The sequence below is a fragment of the Akebia trifoliata genome, chromosome 12 (genome assembly GCF_017979445.1).
Source record: "Akebia trifoliata isolate Shusen 1 chromosome 12, ASM1797944v1, whole genome shotgun sequence".
Taxonomy (NCBI): Eukaryota; Viridiplantae; Streptophyta; class Magnoliopsida; order Ranunculales; family Lardizabalaceae; genus Akebia; species Akebia trifoliata.
The window spans coordinates 24,805,088-24,829,509 of record NC_141386.1 but is presented as its reverse complement, the minus strand read 5'-3'; the positions used below and the strand labels follow the sequence as shown (position 1 = coordinate 24,829,509).

Genomic DNA, 24,422 nt, shown 5'->3' with positions numbered 1-24,422 from the left:
AAAATTTCATTACAATCCTCAGGATACCAGAAATCATTTCCAATTTGAAAAATTAATTTTCATCAAAATTTTACCGTTCCGCGGTTGCCCTCTAGTGCTCCACGGTGAGGTGACAATATTTTTTGCTGATTTTTGTTGAACAAGTTTCTGACATCATGAACATTGTAATGGTCATATTGGTTTTTTCCTTAGCATTCTGATTTGAATAATTTTGTTATTTTCAGGTGAAGGACTTGACGGAAGTCAACGAAAATTGACGGAAAGCGACACGTGGAATTTTTATCCACTGAATTGGTTCCCTCACCAAGAAGATCAGCAATTTTCAATTCTCTGTTCATTTTATTTTTTTTAGAAAACAACTTATATTAGGAATTTGAATTTGTATTAAAATTTAATTGTATCCGAGAGGGCTCGGATTGTAATAAAATTAGGGACGGACGATAGTGGGACGAAACTATCTCAGCCCCTCGAGTTCGTACACCAAATTTGGTGTTGGTGGCCCGAGTCAACTCAACTCGATCATCCCTCGTTTAGAACGGGAGGTAAAATTTCGAAACACTCACGCATCACTCGCTAGTGAGTCTGTATTGCTTTTGAATGATTAATCTGTACACATTGGATCGCACATAGTAATAAGGCTACCCTTATGAGGATGGCACCATAAGATAAGAATCAGATTTCATTATCGATATCTTGCTCTTCTAGGAAAATTAAATTCATAGTCAATTAATTAATTAAAATTAATTAGACTGGACTCTAGGTTCCATCGAGCTCATTAAGCAAAGCTAATCAAAAGTTGCACCAATTGTACTTTTTGATCGTGAACAGTGCCTAAGCACAATCTTACCCTGTAGTTCTACGTGAATTCAGGGGATAGACACACGTCTATTCAAGACGAGAGGTGATCTAAGAGTGCCCTTGCTTAGCATTGTGTGCCACCTATCCTCTAGAGATTAAATTGGCTGTTCCGATTTCAGAGATTTGGGTTGGAGGCTTTGATTAATCCTTTGAATCAATTAGGAGCTGTCTAGTAATAGACACCCATTTTTCACGTGTGAATTTCTCCCTCCTATTGTGTGCAATTTGGTAGTGTATGTTAGGTAGAAGATCGTAGAAAAATCCAATTGTTTTTTATCCGGAGATCACAAGGTCTCACCCACTACCTAAGGTTGGACGAGAAAGCAACACCGTTCTCACTCCACCAGTCCTGGAAATGGATATTCTACCTCATCACAACCATGAGGATCAGCGAACTCTCAATGAGTAGTTCGCACCTATTACTGCCAACCCTCCATCGTGTATAGTTTTACCTGTTGCTAATGTGGCACAATTTAAAATTCGGGCAGCCACCATCAATATGCTGCCCAAATTCCACGGTTTCGAAAGCGAACAACCGTACAATCACCTCAATAAATTCTTGACCTTATGCCAGACATTCAAAAATGGTCACCTCGATGATGAGAATGTCAAGCTTAGGTTATTCTCTCTTTCCCTCGAAGACCATGCTGCGGCTTGGTTAAACTCTTTGTCCTCCAACTCTATCACTACGTGGGATGAGTTGTCGAGAAAATTCATAGCCAAATTCTTCCTTATGGCGAAGACGGAACAATTCAAAAATGCCATTCGGAACTTTAAGGGAAGACCGGATAAAGAATTCTCCCAGACTTGGGAATGGTTCAAGGACTTTCTTGTTAAGTGTCCGCACCATGGGATAGACAAAGCCCAATTAGTTAATTTCTTTTATCGAGGTCTCCCAACAGCCCAACGTATTCTTCTCGAGTCTATGCATCAGGGTAAATTCATGAATCAGACTTCTAATCAACCTTATGAATTCTTAGTCGAATTGGTTGAGAATGCTCGAAATTGGAGCACAAACATAGGGGATTTCGATAAAGGAGATTTAAGAGTCAAGAAGCCGGGCATGTATGAGGTTAAGTCTGATCCCGAACTCAATAATGTCATGAATAGCCTTGTGAGTAGCTTACAGAGTTTCAACAAAAAGTTCGACGCTTTCAGTGTCAAATCCAACTTCCAAGAAGCCACTCCGATTCTACAAGTCACCACAGAGACATTTTCATCATGTCAGCTGTGTGAGAATTTCAATCATTCTACGAAAAATTGTCCCACCTTGACTCCCTCACAGTCAGAGCAAGTCAATGTTGTTGGAAATTACAGCACATATAGGAAACCCACTCCTAACTCTTATAGTCAGACGTACCATCCCGATAATAGGTTTCACCCCAATTTTTCATATCGACAAAGTGAACCTATCCAATCAGGAGGTCCTCCAAGGTTTCAGAAAAATTTCAATCGTCAAACTCATGCCAGTGTGAACCTATCTTTGGTTCCGCAACCATCCTATTCTTCACCTAAAAATTCTGATCAACGGACGATCGTTGTCGACCCTATGACCAATTACTCTCCTCTTGTTGCTCAAACAAACTCAACATTGGAATCAATGATGGCTGAGATATTAAAGCAACAACAGCAACTCATACAACAACAAATCCAAATTGTTCTTTTGGAACGAATTCGACTTGCCCAAAGTCTTGTTTTACATCTTTTAATCTCTATTTTACACAGCAAGATTTACAATCAACCTCCATGGATTGAGTTATATTCAGAATCTATCTACATTATGGATTCATTGCAAAAGCTTACTTGACTTCTCTAATTTCTTTCTCTTAGTTTTTCAATCTTTCTTTTCTGTTTCAATTTCATTTACAAATTAGTTGTTATTTGCTTCTCTATTTCTACTAGTCAATTCTGTTTTAAAACCAATCTGTTTCTAACTCTGTTTTAGATTTTAACCGATTGAACATTTGAATCCAAACTGTCCCTGTAGAACGAATTCGACTTGCCCAAAGTCTCATTCTAATTTCTTTATCTCTGCATTTTCACAATAAATTTTACAATCGATCAACTTGTTGTGTAAATGCAGAGATATAGAAATTAAAATAAGACTTTGGGCAAGTCGAATTCGTTCCACAGGGACAGTTTGGATTCAAAAGCTCATTCGGATAAAAATGCCAAAATAGAATTTAGAAACAAAAACAGATTAGTTTTAAAAACTAAACAGAGTTGTAGCAGAAACTAAAATGGAAATCACTTGAAATTGAAATTAAAAACAGAAAGTAAAGATTGAAGATATAAGAAAGGAGCTTAGAGAATTCAAGTTTACCATTGCAAGTTACCCAAAAATGCTAATTAATTCTAAAACATGACTCAATCCACGTAGCAAGTCATTGCTCGTGGATCGGAAGATGATTCGATGTAACCATTGATTGGAACCCAAAAGTCTTCATGAAGGTCTCTAGTTTATGCAAGATTATCCGACTTATGCTTCCATTCATCACAGAGCATGAATGTTCTTGAGCTTATCTAAGTAACACTCATCGAAGCTTGAAATAAAGTATAAATTGGACGATCTTATCATGAAGAGATTCATAAAATTAGCATGTAAAACAGAAGTAATGAATTAAAACAACATTAATAGAGTGAACTTGCTCCGACATTCTTGACTTCTCTAATGAGAGTTTAGCCGATCATCGTAAGGATTATAATTGTAGAAAAATAATAAAATAAAGGAGAAGATGGATGAAGAAGATGATGCTGCACTTTAATCCTTCTCTAATAGCTCTCAAAAGAATTACAGAAAGTCCTAATGGATTACTCTTGATGTTCTAACTACCCTCAAAAGCTCTCCTAAAAGAGAATTACAGAGAATTAAAGAAATAAAAATCAAAAATTACAAAAGAAGAGAGTTCCTTTCTCTAAAATCAACCTTCCAATTTATAACATTCGTATTCGGGTAATCGGATCGATTTGACGGATGATTTGATTCAAATGACCCAATCAATTACAACCATCGAAGCAATTGAAAGTTTCTGTGCAAATCTCGAGGACACATTCCTCGAGATGACTACGGTGTGGTCTTGCCTAGGAACGGTGTGGAGATGTGGCACTCAAATCGATCAAGCTTTGGTTGATTGCTTCCTCTTTGCTCGCATGTTGTAATAGTAACTGTTACACCTTTTGTTGGTTTCCGAATATACCCTTTTCACCTGAAATTGGTAACACATTATTGTTAGCTACATAAATTTGGGATTTAATGAAATTTATTATCATTTTTAAGGAACTAGTATTCAAACTTTAATAATCTTGGTGAATTTAAGGTCCCAAAGTGAAATTATTGGGACCTTATCACACCCCAAACCTCAATTTTGTTAGTCCTGAGCAAAACTTAGACCTAAACAACTCCTATTTCGTGAGATTCCCGACTGCATTTAGCTTATGCAGTAAGCCCTTGAACCCCTACGTTACTCCTAGTGGACGAGTTTGACTCGTGAGGGTTTGCAGTGAATATACTCACAAAATTTTAACATTTTAAAAGATAACAACTTCAAAATTATTGCATATAATGTCATCACACCAATTTTCAAAAATTCTTTTTATTCCTCATTTTAGAAATATATTGAGTGTGTGCACAAATTTTTCTGATTGTAACAAAGATTTTTCGGAACAGAGTTTCCCTTCTTAACTGCTAAGATGGTTGGGTCTGTCTAACTTCTAACTCGAAACTGAGCCTCTGTCTGGGATTGTGAGAAGTATGGATGTTCACTTTAATACCTCTAAGGGATTTTTTTGTGATATTCCAGTATACTCATGTTTTTACCATTGACAGTTTTCACCCTACTGAACTATTTGGTATCATTGGATTCTTTTCACAATTTACACTTTTTCAGTTCTAATATTCACATCTTTCTACTTTTCTTTTCAACATTTTTCATGCTTTATCATTTTTTTTTTATATTCTTTTTCAAAAAGCAAGTAGCCTTTTTCAAGGTACCTAGTCTAATCCTATGGTTGCTGTCAAAAATATCAACTGCAGTTCTGTTTTTCTTCTATTCAGCCAACCAAGGGACAATGAGGGCAAAGTTCAGTATTTTTCAAGCTTTCCCTCTCATTCTAGACAGCGAAGAAGACAACTCTTAATCTAAAATAATTTTTTCACTACAATCAGAAGTGACGTGAATTTTATTTTTTCAAAATATCTTATTTTTGAGAAATAAGAATTTATAAACAAATTGGACATGAGCCTGGTTTTAAAAATTCGTATGATGACAGTACATATAAACATTTTGATGAAGGTATTTTTTTAAAAATGTAATGCAAATATCCTACAAAAATTGAAATGTGCTATCCCATACCCTCAAACCTAAATTTAGCATTGTCCTTAATGATTAAAGAGTATGTGTTTAGGGTACACCTGAAAACAGAATTCATTACATCGCAAAAGTTGTGAGTACAACCAAAAGGAGTGTTCCGTACATGATATAAAAGCTAAAAGCACACCACGTAGAGTTTAAGTACAGCACACCAAATATATTGAAATTAACAAAACACACCATCACACACAATCTTACGTAAAACATACCATCACATACAATTCTATAACCAAACAGTCTACTCGGAATAGGAACTAGGTGCAGTCTCGCTCGAGCACGTGCACGCTTCTCCTCGTTGTAAGCTAATAACTGTCGCTGCTGCTCATGATTAGTTGCTGATCATCCTTAATGATTTTCTGGCCTTCTTGAATTTCTTTGTAGCGAGAGTTGACTTTTTTCAAGCCTTTGAAAATTTTGGAGAAAGCCGTACAGTGGCCTTTTTGAGGCACTTGAGCGAGCCAAGTATCATCATTAAAATCTGGACTTGGAGTACGAGTATCTTCCGGGGTCTGCTCATCAAATTCTTATCCTGCCCTTCCATACCCACGTGGACTGTCATGTTCGTGCTCCTGCATCAATTCTGACGTCCACATACCGGGAACACAGGTTTTTAAAACTCGTCCGCCCACAAATTCTTTGATATGTATAAGGCGCCCTTGAGGTGCTAACTCAACCAGAGAAACTCCTAAATGGTGTTGGAGGAGGCGGCATACTAAGTAAGGGAGGATTAAAGATCGATGTTTGTTAGACAAGGCATCGATAAGAGATTCCAAAAGTAGATGGTTCATACAAAACGTGGGATCTCTTGTTTGGATGGCATGAAGGAAATACACGTGTTTGTTGTATAACAACGTAGTGTTTTGAGTGCCGAGTACATTGTTGGCAAGCCATCGCTAAGCAACATATTGATCCTCTAAGAGGCTACTTGACTTAAGTGCACCATCTTCGATCCGAATGCTAGTGGCCAGAAGGCCTAAACGTGTAAAATAATAGTCGAAAGTGTAGAGTGGCATACACGTACCTGACTCAACTTGAGTAATTCCAAGAATGGCTTCAATGTCGGATCCGTCAATGGTAAATTCGATACCATTAAACTTGACGGTGATGGATGGAATTGAAGGAGAGGCGGAGATGAATGAATGGTAGAAGATCCGAGCAGCATCCTCGTTAAATTATGCATTGCCTTTATAAAGAAGAGGGCCCCATCCACGTCGAACAATCTCATCACCGAATCAAAGTCCGGGGACACCTTCGTAGACATGAGCTATTTCTACTTCGGGAAAAATGGTGTGTGTTCGCCTAGCCATCAAGAAAAAATGGTACCAAAACAATCAAGGAGCCAAGGAAGAGTTGCTCAAAAATTTTGAAACCCATCGGCTTCGAGATGACCGCGGCGCGATCTTGGCTAGCCGTGGTGCGGTGACGTGGCAACGAAATGCGCACAAACTTCAGCAGCGCGGTGGATCTTCGATGGTGATCGTTTTGGTATTTTTAGAATTTTTTTTGGATTTTTAGATTTTATTTGGTGGAAGAAAAATTGAGGAAAGAAGAAAAATGAAAATGGAGGCTAGAGTGATGGAGAAGAAGAGAAATAGATGGAGAGAGAAAAGTGTGGTAGGGTTGAAGAAGTGTCCAAAATTTTTCTAGGAAAATAAATTTTCCTTCATGCAAAATCCTTGGAAAATAAAATTTTCAAAATTTATTATTTTTTTTGAAAGAAAATATTTTTTCTAGGAAACTGTCTTGCAAGTGATAACGTGTTAAATTTACTAGGAAAATACATTTTCCTTCGTAGAAAATCCTTAGAAAATAATTTTTTCAGGAAAATTTTAGAAGGAAAATATCTTTTTTGAGAAAATTTCTTGCAAGGAAGTTTAAACATTGTACACATTTTAAACCCTTCAAAAGTTAGAAAAATGGATGGAAAGTAGATGAGAAGAATGCGAAGAGAATTTAAAGAATATTTACAGAAATCAAGGGTTGCCTCCCGTCGCAGCGTTAAGTTTAATGTCTTCAGCCAGACATAGAGCTAGAGCTAATCCTGGTACACAGGATTACTTAAAAATGAATCTTTTTCTGATGAATGAGGGAGATTCTGAAATGGCTTCAGCCTTTGGCCATTGACTTGGAATATATTTCCATTGGCTGGATTGAGTACCTCGATGTTTCCATGAGGGTGAATATTGTGGATCAAAAATGGTATAGTCCAACGGGACTTTAATTTCCCTGGAAATAAATGAAGGCGAGAGTTATATAGGAGCACTCTCTGGCCTACGTGGAAAGATTTTCTTTGGATGTGCCTATCAGTCAAAGAAATGAGATGCCCCAATAATCAATTCTGATCATCGAAATCTTCGATGTCTAGGGTATTGACTTCATGGGTCCCTTCCCTATTTCACATGGATTCCAATACATTTTAGTCGCAGTCGACTATGTGTTAAAATGGGTTGTAGCCACAGTTTGTCGAACGAATGATCATAAGGTTGTTCAATTTCTCAAAAATACTGTATTTGTCCGATTCGGTACCCCTCGTGCTATCATTAATGATGGCAGGAAACATTTCTGTAATCGAGTTTTTGAAAGTTTGATGCGCAAATATTTAATCACTTATAAGGTAGCTACTCCGTATCACCCACAAACTAGTGGGCAGGTCGAAATTTCTAATTGTGAGATCAAAATCATTTTTGAAAAAATCGTCAATCCAACTCGTAAAGATTGGTCCTTACGATTATTTGATGCCTTGTGGGCCTATAGAACAACGTTCAAAACTCCCATAGGAATGTCCCCTTATCGGTTAATCTTTGGTAGAACCTGTCATCTGCCAGTCGAACTCGAGCATCGAGCTTATTGGGTGATCAAACATTTAAATTTTGATCTAGCGAAGGCCGGCGAGCTTAGAAAACTTCAACTCACTGAGTTGGAAAAACTAAGGAATGATGCTTACGATAGCGCAAAGTTATACAAAGATCGAACGAGAATCTGGTATGATAGGCACATTCAGAGAAAATCCTTCCACGTAGGGCAGAGAGTGCTCCTTTATAACTCTCGCCTTCATTTATTTCCAGGGAAATTAAAGTCCCGTTGGACTGGACCATTTTTTATCCACAATATTCACCCTCATGGAAACATTGAGGTACTCAATCCAACCAATGGAAATATTTTCCAAGTCAATGGCCAAAGACTGAAGCCATTTCAGCATCTCCCTCGTTCGTTAGAAAAATATTCATTTTTGAGTAATCTTGTGTACCAGGATTAACTCCAGTTTCATGTCTGACTGAAGACATTAAACTTAGCGCTACGTCGGGAGGCAACCCTTGATTTTTGTAAATATTCTGTAAATTTTCTACGCTTTCTTCTCATCTACTTTCCATCCATTTTTTTTAACTTTTGAAGGGTTTAAAATGTGTAAAATGTTTAAACTTTCTTGCAAGAAATTTTCTTGGAAAAAATATTTTCTTTCTAAAATTTTCTTGGAAAATTTATTTTCCAGGGATTTTCTATGAAGGAAAATTTATTTTCCTAGTAAATCTAACACGTTATCACTTGCATGACAGTTTCCTAAAAAAAAATATATTCTTTCAAAAAATTTCTTGGAAAATTTATTTTCAAAGGATTTTGCATGAAGGAAAATTTATTTTCCTAAAAAAATTTTGGACACTTCTTAAAACCCTACCACACTTTTTCTCTCTCCATTTCTTTCTCTTCTTCTCCATCTCTAGCCTCCATTTCCATTTTTCTTCTTTCCTCCATTTTTCTTCCACAAAATCCAATCCAAAAGATTTTCTAAAAATACCAAAACGATCACCATCATGAATCCATCGAGCCGTCGAAGTTTCACTGCGTTTCGCCGCCACGTCACCGCGCCGCGGCTAGCCAAGACCGCGTCGAGGTCATCTCGAGGTCGATCAAGCTCGAAAATTTTTAGCACCCTCCCTTTGATTCCCTCGTTGTTTTGGTACCATTTTGTTGATGGCTAGGCGAACACACACCATTTTTCCCGAAGTAGAGATAGCCCATATCTACGAAGGTATCCTCGGACTTAAGTTTGGTAATGAGATTGTTCGACGTGGATGGGGTCCTCTCCTTTATAAAGGCAATTCCCAATTTAACAAGGAGGCCGTTCGGATCTTCTACCGTTCATTCATCTCCGCCTCTCCTTCAATTCCGTCCATCACCGTCAAGTTTAATGGTATCGAATTTACCATTGACGGATCTGACATTGAAGCCATTCTTGGAATTCCTCAAGTTGAGTCGGGTACGTTTATGCCACTCTATACTTTCGACTATTATTTTACACGTTTAGGCCTTCCGGCCACTAGCATTCGGATTGAAGATGGTGCACTTAAGTCAAGTAGCCTCTTAGAGGATCATTATGTTGCTTGGCGATGGCTTGCCAACAATGTACTCAGCACTCAAAACACTACTTTGTTGTATAACAAACACGTGTATTTCCTTTATGCCATTCAAACAAGAGATCCCACGTTTTGTATGAACCGTCTACTTTTGGAATCTCTTATCGATGCCTTGTCTAACAAACACCGATCCTTAATCTTTCCTCACTTAGTATGCCGCCTCCTCCAACACCGTTTAGGAGTTTCTTTGGTTGAGTTAGCACCTCAAGGACGCCTTATACATATCAAAAAATTTGTGGGTCGACGAGCTTTAAAAACCTGTGTTCCCAGTATGTGGACGCCAGAATTGATGTAGGAGCACGAACATGACAGTCCACGTGGGTATAGAAGGGTAGGAGAAGAATTTGATGAGCAGGCCCCGGAGGATACTCGTACTCCAAGTCCAGATTTTGATGATGATACTTGACTCGCTCAAGTGCCTCAAAAAGGCCATCGTACGGCTTTCTCCAAAATTTTCAAAGGCTTGAAAAAAGTCAACTCTCGCTACAAAGAAATTCAAGAAGGCCAGAAAACCATTAAGGATGATCAGCAACTAATCATTGAGCAGCAGCGTTAGTTATTGGCCTATAACAAGGAGAAGCGTGCATGTGCTCGAGCAAGAGCTCCACCTAGTTCCGATTCTGAGTAGACTATTTGCTTGTAGGAGTGTGTATGTTGATGTGTGATGGTGTGTTTTGTTAATTTCAATATGTATGGTTTGTTGTATTTTAACTCTGTGTGGTGTGCCTTTTAGCTTTTCTATCTTGTACGGAACATTCCTTTTGGTTGTACTCACAACTTTTGCGATGTAATGAATTCCGTTTTCAGGTGTACCCTAAACTCATATTCTTTAATCATTGAGGACAATGCTAAATTTAGGTTTTGGGGTATGGGATAACACATTTCAATTTTTGTACGATATTTGCATTACATTTTAATATATATATATATATATATATATATATATATATATATATATATATATATATATATATATACCTTCATCAAAATGTTTATATGTACTGTCATCATATGAATTTTTAAAATCAGGCTCATGTCCAATTTGTTTATAAATTCTTATTCCTCAAAAATAAGATATTTTGAAAAAAACAAAATTCACGTCACTTCTGATTGTAGTGAAAAAATTATTTTAGATTAAGAGTTGTCTTCTTCGTTGTCTAGAATGAGAGGGAAAGCTTGAAAAATACTGAACTTTGACTTCTTTGTCCTTTGATGGCTAAATAAAAGAAAAACTGAACTGTAGTTGATATTTTTTAGACAGCAACCATAGGATTAGACTGGGTACCTTGAAAAGGGCTACATGCTTTTTGAAAAAAAAAAAAAGAATATCGGAAAAATGATAAAAGCATGAAAAAGGTTGAAAAGAAAAGCAGAAAGATGTGAAGGTTAGAACTGAAAAAGTGTAAATTGTGAAAAGAGTCCAATGAGACCAAATAGTTCAGTAGGGTGAAAGCCGTCAATGGTAAAAACATGAGTACACTAGAATATCACAGATAAAACCTCTTAGAGGTATTGAAGTGAACATCCATACTTCTCACAATCCCAGACAGGAGGCTCAGTTTCGAGTTAGAAGTTAGGCAGACCCAACCATCTTAGCAGTTAAGAATGGAAACCCTATTTCGAAAAATCTTTGTTACAATCAGAAAAATTTGTGCACACTCAAGATATTTCTAAAATGAGGAATAAAAGAATTTCTGCTTAAATAGACCTTTGACTGGATTTTTGAAAATTGGTGTGATGGCATTATATGCAATAATTTTGAAGTTCGTATCTTTTAAAAATGTTTGAATTTTGTGGGGTAACCTAAGGGTTTAAGGGCTAACTGCCTAAGCTAAATGCAGTCGGAAACTTCACGAAAGAGGAGTTGTTTAGATTTAAGTTTTGCTCGGGACTAGCAAAATTGAGGTTTGGGGGTGTGATAAGGTCCCAATAATTTCACTTTGGGACCGTAATTTCATCAAGATTATCAAAAGTTTAAGTACTAGTTCCCTTAAAATAATAATAAATTTTATTAAATCCCAAATTTATGTAGCTAACAATAATATGTTACTAATTTCAGGTGAAAGGGTACATTCGGAAAACCAACAAAAGATGTAACAATTACTGTTACAACATTCGAGCAAAGAGGAAGCAGCCAACCGAAGGTTAGCTGATTTGGGTGCCACGTCATCGCGCCTCGATCATCTCGAGGAATTTTTCCTCGAGATTCGCATAAAAGATTCCAATTATTTCGGTGGTTGTAACTGATTGGGTCATTCGAATCAAATCATCAGTCAAATTAACCCGATTACCCGAATACGAACATTATAAATTGGAAGGATGATTTCAGAGAAAGGGGCTTTCTCTTTTATAATTTTCTTTAGTTTCTTTCTTTAATTCTTTGTAATTTTCTTTGAGTGAGCTTTTGAGTGTAGTGAAAACATCAAGAGTAATCCATTGGCTCTATTGTAACTCTTTTGAGAGCTATTAGAGAAGGATCAAAGTGCAACATCATCTTCTTCATCCATCTTCTCCTTTATTTTGTTATTTTCTGTAATTACAATGCTTGCAATGATTGGCTAAATTCTCATTGGAGAAGTTAAGGAAGTCAGAGCAAATTAATCCCTTTAGTGTAGATTTAGATTCTTGTTTTGCTTACATGTTTAGCTCTGAAAATTCTTTTCTGATTAAGGTAATCCAACTTATAATTCTGATCCAACTTAGATAGCCATTACTTATATAAGTTCAAGAATGACTATGCTCTGTGAAAAATTAGAAGATAAGTTGGGCAATCTCAATCATACTAGTGTTTTCATGAATATTTTTTTATTACTTTCAAGGATTAAATTGTTCCACCGTCCGATCCATGAGCAATGACTCACTCCATGGATTGAGTTATATTCAGAATCTATCTACATTATGGATTCATTGTAAAAGCTTACTTGACTTCTCTAATATCTTTCTCTTAGATTTTCAATCTTTCTTTTCAGTTTCAATTTCATTTACAAATTAGTTGTTATTTGCTTATCTGTTTCTACTAGTCAATTCTGTTTTAAAACCAATCTGTTTCTAACTCTGTTTTAGATTTTAACCGATTGAACATTTGAATCCAAACTGTCCTTGTGGAATGAATTCGACTTGCCCAAAGTCTCATTCTCATATGCCAAATTTCTCAAAGATCTTACCACAGTGAAGCGAAAAATTCCTATGCCAATAGAGGCTGTGATGACAGCCCAGTCTTCTTGTCTGATTCAGCAGACAATTGTTCCCAAATTCAAGGACCCAGGCTGTCCTACAATTTCTGTGCACATTGGATATACGATGATTGAGAAATGTCTATTAGATCTTGGGGCTAGTGTGAATCTTCTTCCTTTCTCAGTCTACCAACAATTAGGTTTAGGTGAACTTAAACCTACGGATATTACTCTAAGTCTAGCAGATAGATCGGTGAAGATTCCCAAGGGAATAGTGGAAGATGTGATTATCAAAGTGAAGGATTTTTACTTTCCTGCCGACTTCGTAGTTCTTAACACTGAACCTGTCGTTAACCCAAATTCTCATGTTCTAGTCATCTTAGGAAGACCTTTCTTAGCCATTTCCGATGCAGTCATCAAGTGTCGCAATGGTATCATGACCCTATCATTTGGGGACATGAAGGTCAAAATGAACGTCTTCCAAAATAAGTTTCAATCTACTGACATGGATGATTTGGAAGAAGTCAACATGATCGACACCCTGGTCAGTTGCACTTTTAAGGAAGCGGAGAATAAGGATCCGCTAGAAAAGTATTTTGGCCAATTCGGCCTTGAGTTCGATACTGAGAAATCCATCGGGGAGGTGAACTCTCTTCTTGAATCCGTCCCTATGATGGATTGGCAACCAAAAATCCAGAGTCTTTTCTCTCTCTTGTCATCCCCAATAGTGAAGGAAATTTCAAAGTTTGAGTTAAAGCAATTGCCTGATACGCTGAAATACGCATTTTTGGGTAATGCTGAAACCTTCCCTGTCATTATTTCCCCTACTCTGAAAAAATTACAAGAAAATCGGTTACTTGACGTTCTGCGCAAAAATCGAGAAGCTATTGGGTGGATCATAGTTGATATTAAAGGCATCAGTCCTTTTGTGGTCATGCATTAGATCCAACTTGAGGAAAATTTTAAACCATCGAGAGAACCACAGAGGCGACTCAATCCGGTGTTACAAGAGGTAGTCCGAAAAAAAGTCATCAAACTTTTAGATGCGGGTATTATATACCCCATCTCGGATAATAAATGGGTTAGTCCAGTTCAGGTTGTCCTTAAAAAGTCGGGTGTCACAGTTGTGACCAATCAGGATAATGAACTTATACCTACTCGAGTCCAAACCGGATGGAGAGTTTGTATAGACTACCGGAAACTAAATACGATGACACGTAAGGATCACTTTCCTCTTCCATTCATCGATCAAATGTTTGAGCGTTTAGCCGGTCATGCCTATTATTGTTTTCTTGATGGATATTCGGGATACAACCAAATCCCAATAGCTCCTGAAGACCAAGAAAAGACAACGTTTACCTGTCTATTTGGGACCTTCGCCTATCGACGTATGTCTTTTGGGCTATGTAATGCTCCTGCCACCTTTCAAAGGTGCATGTTGAGTATATTTTCTGATATGGTCGAAGACTTTCTTGAAGTCTTCATAGACGATTTTTCTGTATTTGGGTCGAGTTTTGACAACTGCTTAGAACATTTGAAGCTAGTCTTGAAAAGATGTCGAGAGAAGTACCTTGTGCTAAATTGGGAGAAGTGTCATTTCATGGTTACCTCTGAGATAGTTCTAGGACATATTATCTCCCACAAAGGAATTGAGGTAGATAAAGCCAAAGTCGATCTCATCGCAAATTTGCCTCTACCTAGAACTGTGAAAGAAGTTCGTTCATTCCTAGGGCATGCAGGGTTTTACAGAAGGTTCATCAAGGGCTTCGGAAAAATTTCGAAACCCCTGTGTGATATGTTAGCCAAAGACACTACTTTCAAGTTTTCTACCACCTGCTTATCAGCCTTTAAGAAGCTGAAAACTGAGTTGACCTCAGCACCTATTATTCAACCACCTAATTGGGATCTCCCATTTGAGGTGATGTGTGATGCATCCGATTACGCTATAGGTGCTGTATTGGGGCAGTGAGTTGAAAAACTCCCCCATGTCATCCAGTATGGCAGTAAGACTCTAAATGATGCACAGCTCAATTATTCCACCACTGAGAAGGAACTACTAGCAGTAGTTTATGTCTTAGATGAATTCCGTTCCTATCTTATCGGGTCCAAAGTAGTCATTTTCACTGACCACACAACGTTGAAATACCTTTTTGCCAAGAAGGATGCGAAGGCGAGGTTGATACGATGGATTCTTCTTCTTCAAGAGTTTGATCTCGAAATTCGAGATAAAAAGGGATGCGAGAATGTGGTTGCAGACCATCTATCTAGGCTAGTAGTTGAAACTCTCTCTGACTCTCTTCCAATTTCTGAGAATTTTCCTGATGAGCAAATCATGGCAATTTCTAATTCTGACACACCTTGGTATGCTGACATTGTCAACTACCTGGTGACAGGTCAAACTCCCACTTCTTGGAGTAAACAAAATCGTCTGCGCTTCCTTGCCTAAGCCAAATGGTTCCAAATACTGTCCAGACCAGATAATTCATCGGTGTGTTGATAAGAGAGAACATAGTGGTATTCTTGAGTTCTGCCACAATCATGCTTGTGGTGGGCATTTTGGAGGAGAGAAAACAGCAGCTAAAATCTTACAGTGTGGTTTTTATTGGCCCACAATCTTTCGTGACGCTCATCTCTTTGCTAAATCTTGTGATAGATGTCAACGTCTAGGAAAAATCAGTCGAAGAAATGAGATGCCCCAACAACCAATTTTGATCATCGAAATCTTCGATGTTTGGGGCATTGACTTCATGGGTCCCTTCCCCATTTCACACAGATTCCAATACATTTTAGTCGTAGTCGACTACGTGTCGAAATGGATTGAAGCCACAGCTTGTCGAACGAATGATCATAAGGTTGTTGTTCAATTTCTCAAGAACACATTGTTTGCCCGATTTGGAACTCCTCGAGCCATCATTAGTGATGGAGGAAAACATTTCTGTAACCAAGTTTTCGAAAGTTTGATGCGCAAATATTCAATCACTTATAAGGTAGCTACTCCGTATCACCCACAAACCAGTGGGCAGGTTAAAATTTTCAATCATGAGATCAAAACCATTCTTGAAAAAACCGTCAATCCGACTCGTAAAGATTGGTCTCTACGATTATCTGATGCCTTGTGGGCCTACAGAACAGCGTTCAAAACTCCCATAGGAATGTCCCCTTACTGGTTAATCTTTGGTAGAGCCTTTCATCTGCCAGTCGAACTCGAGCATTGAGCTTATTGGGCGATCAAACATTTGAATTTTGATCTAGCGAAGGCTGACGAGCTTAGAAAACTCCAACTCACTGAGTTGGAAGAATTAAGGAATGATGCTTACGACAGTGCAAAGTTATACAAAGATCGAACGAAAATCTGACATGATAAGCACATCCAGAGAAAATCTTTCCACGTAGGGCAGAGAGTGCTCTTGTATAACTCTCGCCTTCATTTATTTCCAGGGAAGTTAAAGTCCTGTTGGACAGGACCCTTTTTGGTCCACAATATTCACCCTCATGGCAACATTGAGGTGCTTAATCCAGCCAATGGAAATATTTTCCAAATCAATTGCCAAAGGCTGAAGCCATTTCAGACTCTCCCTCATTCATCGAAAAAAGATTCATTTTTGAGTAATCCTGTGTACCAGAATTAGCTCTAGTTCTATGTCTGACTGAAGACATTAAACTTAACGCTACTTCGGGAGGTAACCCTTGATTTCTGTACATATTCTGTGTGACCATATAGGATTTATTTTTTTTCAATTTTTTTTCTGCATTCACTCACTTTCTTTCAGGTGTACACCCTGTGTAGTGTGCTTTTCACTTTTACACCCTGTGTGGAACACTTCTTTTGGTTGTACCCATAACTTTTGCAACGTAATGACATCCGCTTTCAGGTGTACTCTAAACCTCTACTCTTTAATCATTGAGGACAATGCTAAATTTAGGTTTGGGGGTGTGGGATAACACATTTCAATTTTTCAATTTTTGTACATTGTTTTCGGTACATTTTCAAAAATACCTTCATCAAAATGTTTATATATACTGTAATCATACGAATTTTTAAAACTAAGCTCATGTCCAATTTGTTTATAAATTCTTATTCCTCAAAAACAAGATATTTTGAAAAAAATAAAATTCACGTCACTTCTGATTGTAGTGAAAAAGTTATTTTGGATTAAGAGTTGTCTTCTTCGCTTCTAGAATGAGAGGGAAAGCTTGAAAAATACTGAACTTTGACCTCCTTGTCCTTTGATTGGCTGAATAGAAGAAAAACAGAACTGTAGTTGATATTTTTGAGACAACAACCATAGGATTAGACCGGGTACCTTGAAAAGGGCTACCTGCTTTTTGAAAAAGAATATAAAAAAAAAATATGATAAAGCATGAAAAATGTTGAAAAGAAAAGCAGAAAGATGTGAATATTAGAACTGAAAAAGTATAAATTGTGAAAAGAGTCCAATGAGACCAAATAGTTCAGTAGGGTGAAAGCCGTCAATGGTAAAAACGTGAGTACACTGGAATATCATAGATAAAATCCCTTAGAGGTATTAAAGTGAACATCCATACTTTTCACAATGGCTCAGTTTCGAGTTAGAATTCAGGCAGACCCAACCATTTTAGCAGTTAAGAAGGGAAACCTTGTTCCGAAAAATCTATGTTACAATCAGAAAAATTTGTGCACTCTCAAGATATCTCTAAAATGAGGACTAAAAAGAATTTCTGCTCAAATAGACCTTTGACTGGATTTTTGAAAATTTGTGTGATGGCATTATATGCAATAATTTTGAAGTTGTTACCTTTTTAAAATGTTAGAATTTTGTGAGTATATTCACTACAAACCCTCACGAGTCAAACTCGTCCACTAGGGGCAACTTAGGAGTTTATGGCTTACTGCATAAGCTAAATGCAGTCGGAAACCTCACGAAAGATGAGTTGTTTAGATTTAAGTTTTACTCGGGACTAGCAAAATTGAGGTTTGGGGGTGTGATAAGATCCCAATTATTCAATTTTGGGACCTTAATTTCATTAAGATTATCAAAGTTTGAATACTAGTTCCTTAAAAATAATAATAAATTATATTAAATTTCAAATTAATGTAGCTAACAATAAATTGTTACTAATTTAAGGTAAAAAGGGCACATTCAGGATTTGACCGCCACGTCACCGCGTCGTGACTAGGCATAACTGCGCTGCGGTCACCTTGAGGAATTTGTCCTCGAGATTTTCACAGAAGCTTCCAATTGCTTCGATGGTTGTAACTAAATGGGTCGTTCGAATCAAATCATCCGTCAAATCAACCCGATTACCCGAATATGAATGTTATAAATTGGAGGGTTGATTTTAAAAAATGGGTCTTCTCTTGCTCTCTTCTTCTACAATTTTTTATTTTTCTTTCTTTAATTTTCTGTAATTTCCTTTTGAGAAAGCTCTTGAGTGTAGTGAGAACATCAAGAGTGATCCATTCATTGTTTTTGTAATTCTTTGGAGAGCTATAAAAGAAGGACTACAGATCGATCATCATCTTCTTCACCCATGTTCTTCGTTCTTTTGTTATTTTCTGCAATTACAATTCTTGCGATGATCGGCTAGACTCTCCTTAGAGAAGTCAATAATGCCGGAGCAATTTCATCTTACAATGTTGTTTTGATTCTTTATTTCTGCTTTACATGTTAATTTTGAGAATTCTCTTAGGATAAGATTAGCAAATTTATACATTCAAATCAAACTTAGATGATTGTTACTTAGATAAGCTCAAAAACAATCATGTTATGTGGAGAATTGAAGTATAAGTCAGCTAATCCTATTTAAGTTTGGGATTCTCATGAATACTCTTTGGTTACCATCAATGTTTAATTCGATCTATCTTCCGATCCACGAGCAATGACTTGCTACGTGGATTGAGTTATAATTAGAATAAATCAACATTTTGGATGAATTGCAAAGGTTGAATTGACCTCTCCAAGCTCTTTCCCTTATATCTTCAATCTCTGTTGTTAGTTTAATTTCATTTACAAATTAGTTGCTACTCTCTTCTCTGTTTTTTTTTACAAATCAATTTGTTTTAAGAAAAATCTGTTTTCGAATTCTGTTTTAGCCTTTTTATCCGAATGAGATTTTGAATCCAAACTGTCCCTATGGAACGAATTCGATTTGCCCAAAGTCTTATTTTACATTTCTATATCTCTGCATTTACACAGCAGATTTACAATTGATCAATAGTGACCATGACTATCAGCCTACATGTCCTAAGAACATTGTTCATGCCTTGAGAGCTGTGTGGGAAGCGCTGGGAGTGCCACGTAGTGATTGGGGAGGGTTGGACATTGTCTGGTCTGACGCATAAAATCCACCACATATACTTAGTCTTTTAATGTATTATATATGATTACTTTGTATGTTTATTTAGTCATGTTGTGGTTTAAATTTATGTCTGTTGTGAGTCTTTGCCAAGTCTCATGAAATATTTGTGTAAATCAGGTCATTAGAATACTTTGCATCTGTATGTCTACATTTTATCTTTTTATGGCGTCATCAAAACGATACAGTGGTGTTTTTATTTTTTCTTTGATAGGTAAACTAGACTTGAACCCACCACCTCGAAGTCGTATTTGCAGTTTGTCAACCAACTGAACTATGGGTCCACCTAGCCTTCTTTCTGATCTCCTTTGCGCCTCACATGACATAATCTTTTGTGTCTACTGATACATGAATGCTCAACCAAACTTATGACAGATCTGTAGACCCAAAATCATCATATTCTGTAGCTATTGAACTAGAGACACAATGCAAAAAAAGCCCAAATTTGATGGCCCTGGGCCATCAAATTTCATAAAATTTGACAGACAAAACAGTCAAATTGGCGTTGAATTTTTCACTGTCAACTTTTTTTTCGACAGGCTGAAACTGTCAAATTAATGAAGGATGGGAGAAATTCGACAGCTCTAAGCTGTCAAATCTGGGGATATCTAGAATTTTGACGGTCCTAGACCATCAAAATTCAGTTTCTAAAATTCGTGCGCCTTGGCCCGTCAAATTTTTCTGTCGAATTTTCCAGTTTTCACGTAGTGAGAATGACCTTGATCTCCTTTTTTATTAGAGTTTTGTTTGTCTAATTGTGTATTAACTAAATTCTTCCCACTCCATCATGTTTTGATTTTACATCTACTCTGTCTATCCTTCATCACAAATGATTATCAATGTCCAATCCCAATATTTCTTTGGAATATGATTTCTCTTAAAGTTGTTTTCGAAAACTATTTTAATATTTCTAAAGTTCCAATTCCAAAAGCTTTGAATAATTTGTTGAGAAAGTTGGAAAACCATGAGGATAAGAGATTAGGAAAATTGGGAAGATAGATCTGAAGCTTGAGAAATATCATTGTCTTTAAACCAATATTTTCCGCCAATAAGAAAATCATGGTCAACAATAGATTAACAACAAAGTTGGTTTTAGGATACTTTAGATCGAATATGAATTCTTGCAATATATTTGTTGGATCTATTCATGCTTCTTATAGTGCCAAACATTAATAAATCACTTCAATAAAACAGTGTAGTTATTACAGATCGAAACAAGAATTTGTCAATTGAATTGTTTGTACAAAATGAATGAAATCAGTCCCTTTAAATAGATGTTGATGTGACTTTAGGACACACTTGTCAAGCAAACGATGATTGAACCCTAATTACTCAATCAACGGTCAAGGTTTAACATCAGTTACAAAAGGTGCTTAAATAACCCTTTATGTCTACAATTAAGGGACCAAATGGTGCAACTATGTTTAAAAAGTTTTTAAAAAAAATGTTGGCATGTCCGTCTTCTAGAACTTCAATGCAATGGTTGAACTGAAAATGGTTCCAAATTGGTTAGACCAATTTAATCATCTAAATAAATATTTCTTTCACTCAAGTCATTTTACGATACAATTCTCGCATCTTTCATGATATTTTCAACTTTCAAAATATTAGATGTGGAGAGATAAAATTATCTCTCATCCGGATCATTCATCTGCACCATCAGCATGTATCACAAGGCAGACACGTGGCATCATTTGAATAGGATTCTTCCCCTTGTTATGTAATTATAATTATTAATTTTTATAGGGGTAATGTGATCAATTGTAACCTAATTAGGGTTAAGATTCTTCTTAGGTTATTTTAATTTAAAGGCCTGGAGGCCATTGTAAGGGGAAAAAAAAAAGAAGAAGGGAAAAGAATGTAGAAAAAGAGGGGGAGGAGGCTATGTAACCGTGAGATCTATAATGAAACGGCTCCTCGAACCCGTGGATGTAGGCACGTTTGTCGAATCACGTAAAAAATATTTGTCTTCTCTATTTTATTTATGCCCTTTTTATTATTTTGTGGATTAAATGTTAAAAACGTAATCGATGTCGATTTATCACAAAATCGGCATCCACATTAGATATCAGTGAAAATCAATCGAATAGATCAATTAATGCCTTGAGGTTATTATATCTCAATCCCAATAAATTGAACAACCCAATACCCCCAAATCTTGAAAGATGCTTAAGCTTGAGAGTATTGTCTCTTAGTGGTAATGAATTGAATGGGATTTTCCTCCTCCCAGAATACTCGATTCTCAAAACATGTCTGTTGTAGAGATGACAATTATGCTACTTAACATAAACATTAGAAATTAAATGAGAAAATTCCAAGAATAGGAAACGAATTATTGCAGGATTGAGATTACAACTCTGTCCCTATATGGTCATATTGCATTTACTAAGGCTTTTGTCTTTGCAGTAAGTATCACAAAAACCAACAAAATTGTGGCCAAACTAAGCATTAAAGAAGATGGTGATTGTGACATTAACATTAAACAAGACGTCATGCCCTTGACATCTTATAGACATTCCTTTCACCATATTTGATCAACCAAGGAAATGTGTTGAAAAAAAAAAAGGTGCTTCTCATTTAGAATAGGAAGATAGGATCAAAATCTGGCATAATATTATTGTTTATAATGAAACTAATTAAGAATAGAAATTTAATTCATCTCACCGTGGCAATTATGTTGATGGAAGGAATCTGCTTTGACTATTTTATTAGTTAGCTAATCCAAAATAATTTATGCCTAAAATTGTTCTCTTTTTTTTCAGTGTGAAATAATGGCATTTTGAGTAGGTTGTGCCTCATATATACCTATCACATGTGCACTTGCTTGGCATTAAACATTTCCACACAATTACATTGAAAGAGAGAAGATGAAGAACTTTACATCAAGTGCATTACTTCTTCTCACTCTACTCCTTATTATAGAATGCCTAAATGTTGAAGGTCAATCATGTAAACCGAGTGGCAAAGTGAGAGGTATGAAGCGCCCTCCTGGTCAATGCACAGAGAATGACTCAGTTTGTTGTGTGCCAGGAAAGTTTTACACCATCTACAAGTGTTCGCCATCTGTATCAAGCCATACAAAGGCAGTTTTGACAATCAACAGCTTTGAGAAGGGTGGAGATGGCGATGGGCCATCAAAATGTGACAATAAATATCATTCTGATGACACACCAGTTGTAGCTCTATCAACTGGATGGTTCAACAACGAGAGCAGGTGCTTGAAGAACATCACAATCAGTGCTAATGAGCATAGTGTGGTGGCCATGGTGGTTGATGAGTGTGACTCGACTATGGGGTGTAATAGCGAGCATGACTACCTGCCCCCATGTCCTAACAACATTGTTGTTGCCTCACAGGCTGTGTGGAAAGCGTTGGCGGTGCCATTTAGTGATTGGGGAGAGTTGGACATTGTCTGGTCTGATGCTTAAAATCCAGAATACAACTTTTACTTACTTTGTTGGGTTGTACTTTGTATGTTTTGAGTTAGTTTCATGTATTAATTGAGAATATCAAAGATCATATTTTGTCTGTTCAACATTGAAGTACTCTGTTGAATTAAGATAGATCACTTGTGATGTTAATATATTAGCTGTGGGTGACATCCGGTTTTCCTTCCACAGCTTACTTGAACTGGTAGAATTGTGAAAATGGATATAAAACTCAATGAATTTATGTGTCCCCGATATGTTTTGAAAATATGTGTAAAAGGATAATTTATCTATTTTTGTTGAAATATTTATTTACAAAAATGGCATATAAGTATGGATGTTAACTATAATTTACCTTTATACTTCTTCAGAAAAATAAATTAAATTTCAAAAAATACATCGTCTTCAATCAAATTATCAAATACCCTTATGCTAACCTTCAAAAAATTTCCATTATTTTGTTATATAGTGACAAGAATGCCATTGAAAATTGTATTTTTGTAATTTAATTAAAATAAAACAGTGATCATTTACTCTGGTTAAAGAGAATAAATTTATGATGTTTCTATCTCTAGATCGATCTCAAATGTTCTTCCAAGAACATTGATCCGGCCACTTGAGAAGTTACTTTTAGATTGTTCTTGTCTTGCTTGTTCTTGAAAAGTGATTACACTTAAAAAAAAAAAAAATTAATTTGAAGAAAAGATACCATGATTCATGCCTTTTTGCAATTCAATGTTTGTTACCATAGAGCCTAGAGGACATTTGTTGAGGTGAATTATCTAAAAAAAGAAATACAAAATAGAAAGAACTAAGTTGAATTATACAAGCTCAATTTTAATAGGTACTTGGTTTTCCAAGCCCGATTTTGAATATAAATTGTTCAATTTGATAGTTTCGATACTTAAAATATCGCTAGATATAGCCCGCAGCGCCCAGTTTGATTGGTGAAAGGGCCTAGTTTTGGGGGATAAATAATGTGCTCCTTGTTGGGAAGCTAGTACTGGATAATTATGATCAAAGACATGATATTTTTCTCTTAAAGCATACTTCAAGTGCTGTGGTTTGTGGAGCCTCATGGTACCACTCAATGAGGTACTGTTAATCAAACCAAGCGTCCCATCAGTCGAGGTTGGCACTGAGCTCGTTGGGGGGTTGGAGGGGGACCAGCAGCTCCCCTGCCCAGAAGGTGTGTCCGGGGCCAGAGCCACCAAGCCAAATTTTCCTAAGGAAATCAATGTAATTTCTCAGTTTTATGTAAAGCCCTAATTTTCTGTGTAAGAAACATTGTAATTTTCCATGTAAATCCATTGTTGTGGTTGACTTTCTTTCTTATTTGTTCTCTTCAATTATTTCGCATCCCGGCTTGAAGGTTGGAGTCTCCCAACATCAAGAACCCGAATTAATATGTAACTCTCAACAAAATTAACATATATGAGTATCACTTGGGGGAAGAAATGTCCACCTTAGAAATGAAAATTATACTAACTAATAATAAATATTAAAAACATTAAATTAGGATTAAATGCATCTACTACACTATCACCTGATGGAGATTTGAGACTACAAGTTTGTCCCTATATGTTTTGCAGAATTTCCAAAGGCTTTTGTCTTTGCAGTTGATATCATATCAATATATTTGGGTCTAAACTAAGCCATTAAAAAAGATGGTGACATTAATTTCATATTATTTCTAGTGACATCCCATTAACGTCTTAGAGGTTCAACAAGACACGGGATTTCAATAAAAAAAAATATGAAAAAAAAAGGGTCCATATCAAGCTCCAGCTTAAGGTCACGGTATGTAAGATATGGTTAATTAAGAATAATTCCCTGTGTCAGCCA

The 24,422-nt window shown here is 36.5% G+C and overlaps 1 protein-coding gene across 1 annotated transcript in view; it reads left to right on the top strand.

Moving 5' to 3' along the window:
* Window positions 1-22,779, top strand: part of LOC147389131 (putative ripening-related protein 1) — a 30,795-nt gene extending 8,016 nt beyond the window's left edge. The window contains exon 4 of the mRNA XM_086418422.1: window positions 22,185-22,779. Within this exon, the coding sequence (XP_086274548.1) occupies window positions 22,185-22,577 (393 nt within the window). The 3' untranslated portion in view covers window positions 22,578-22,779. The remainder of the gene's footprint in view (window positions 1-22,184) is intronic.
* The last annotated feature ends 1,643 nt before the right edge of the window (window positions 22,780-24,422 follow it).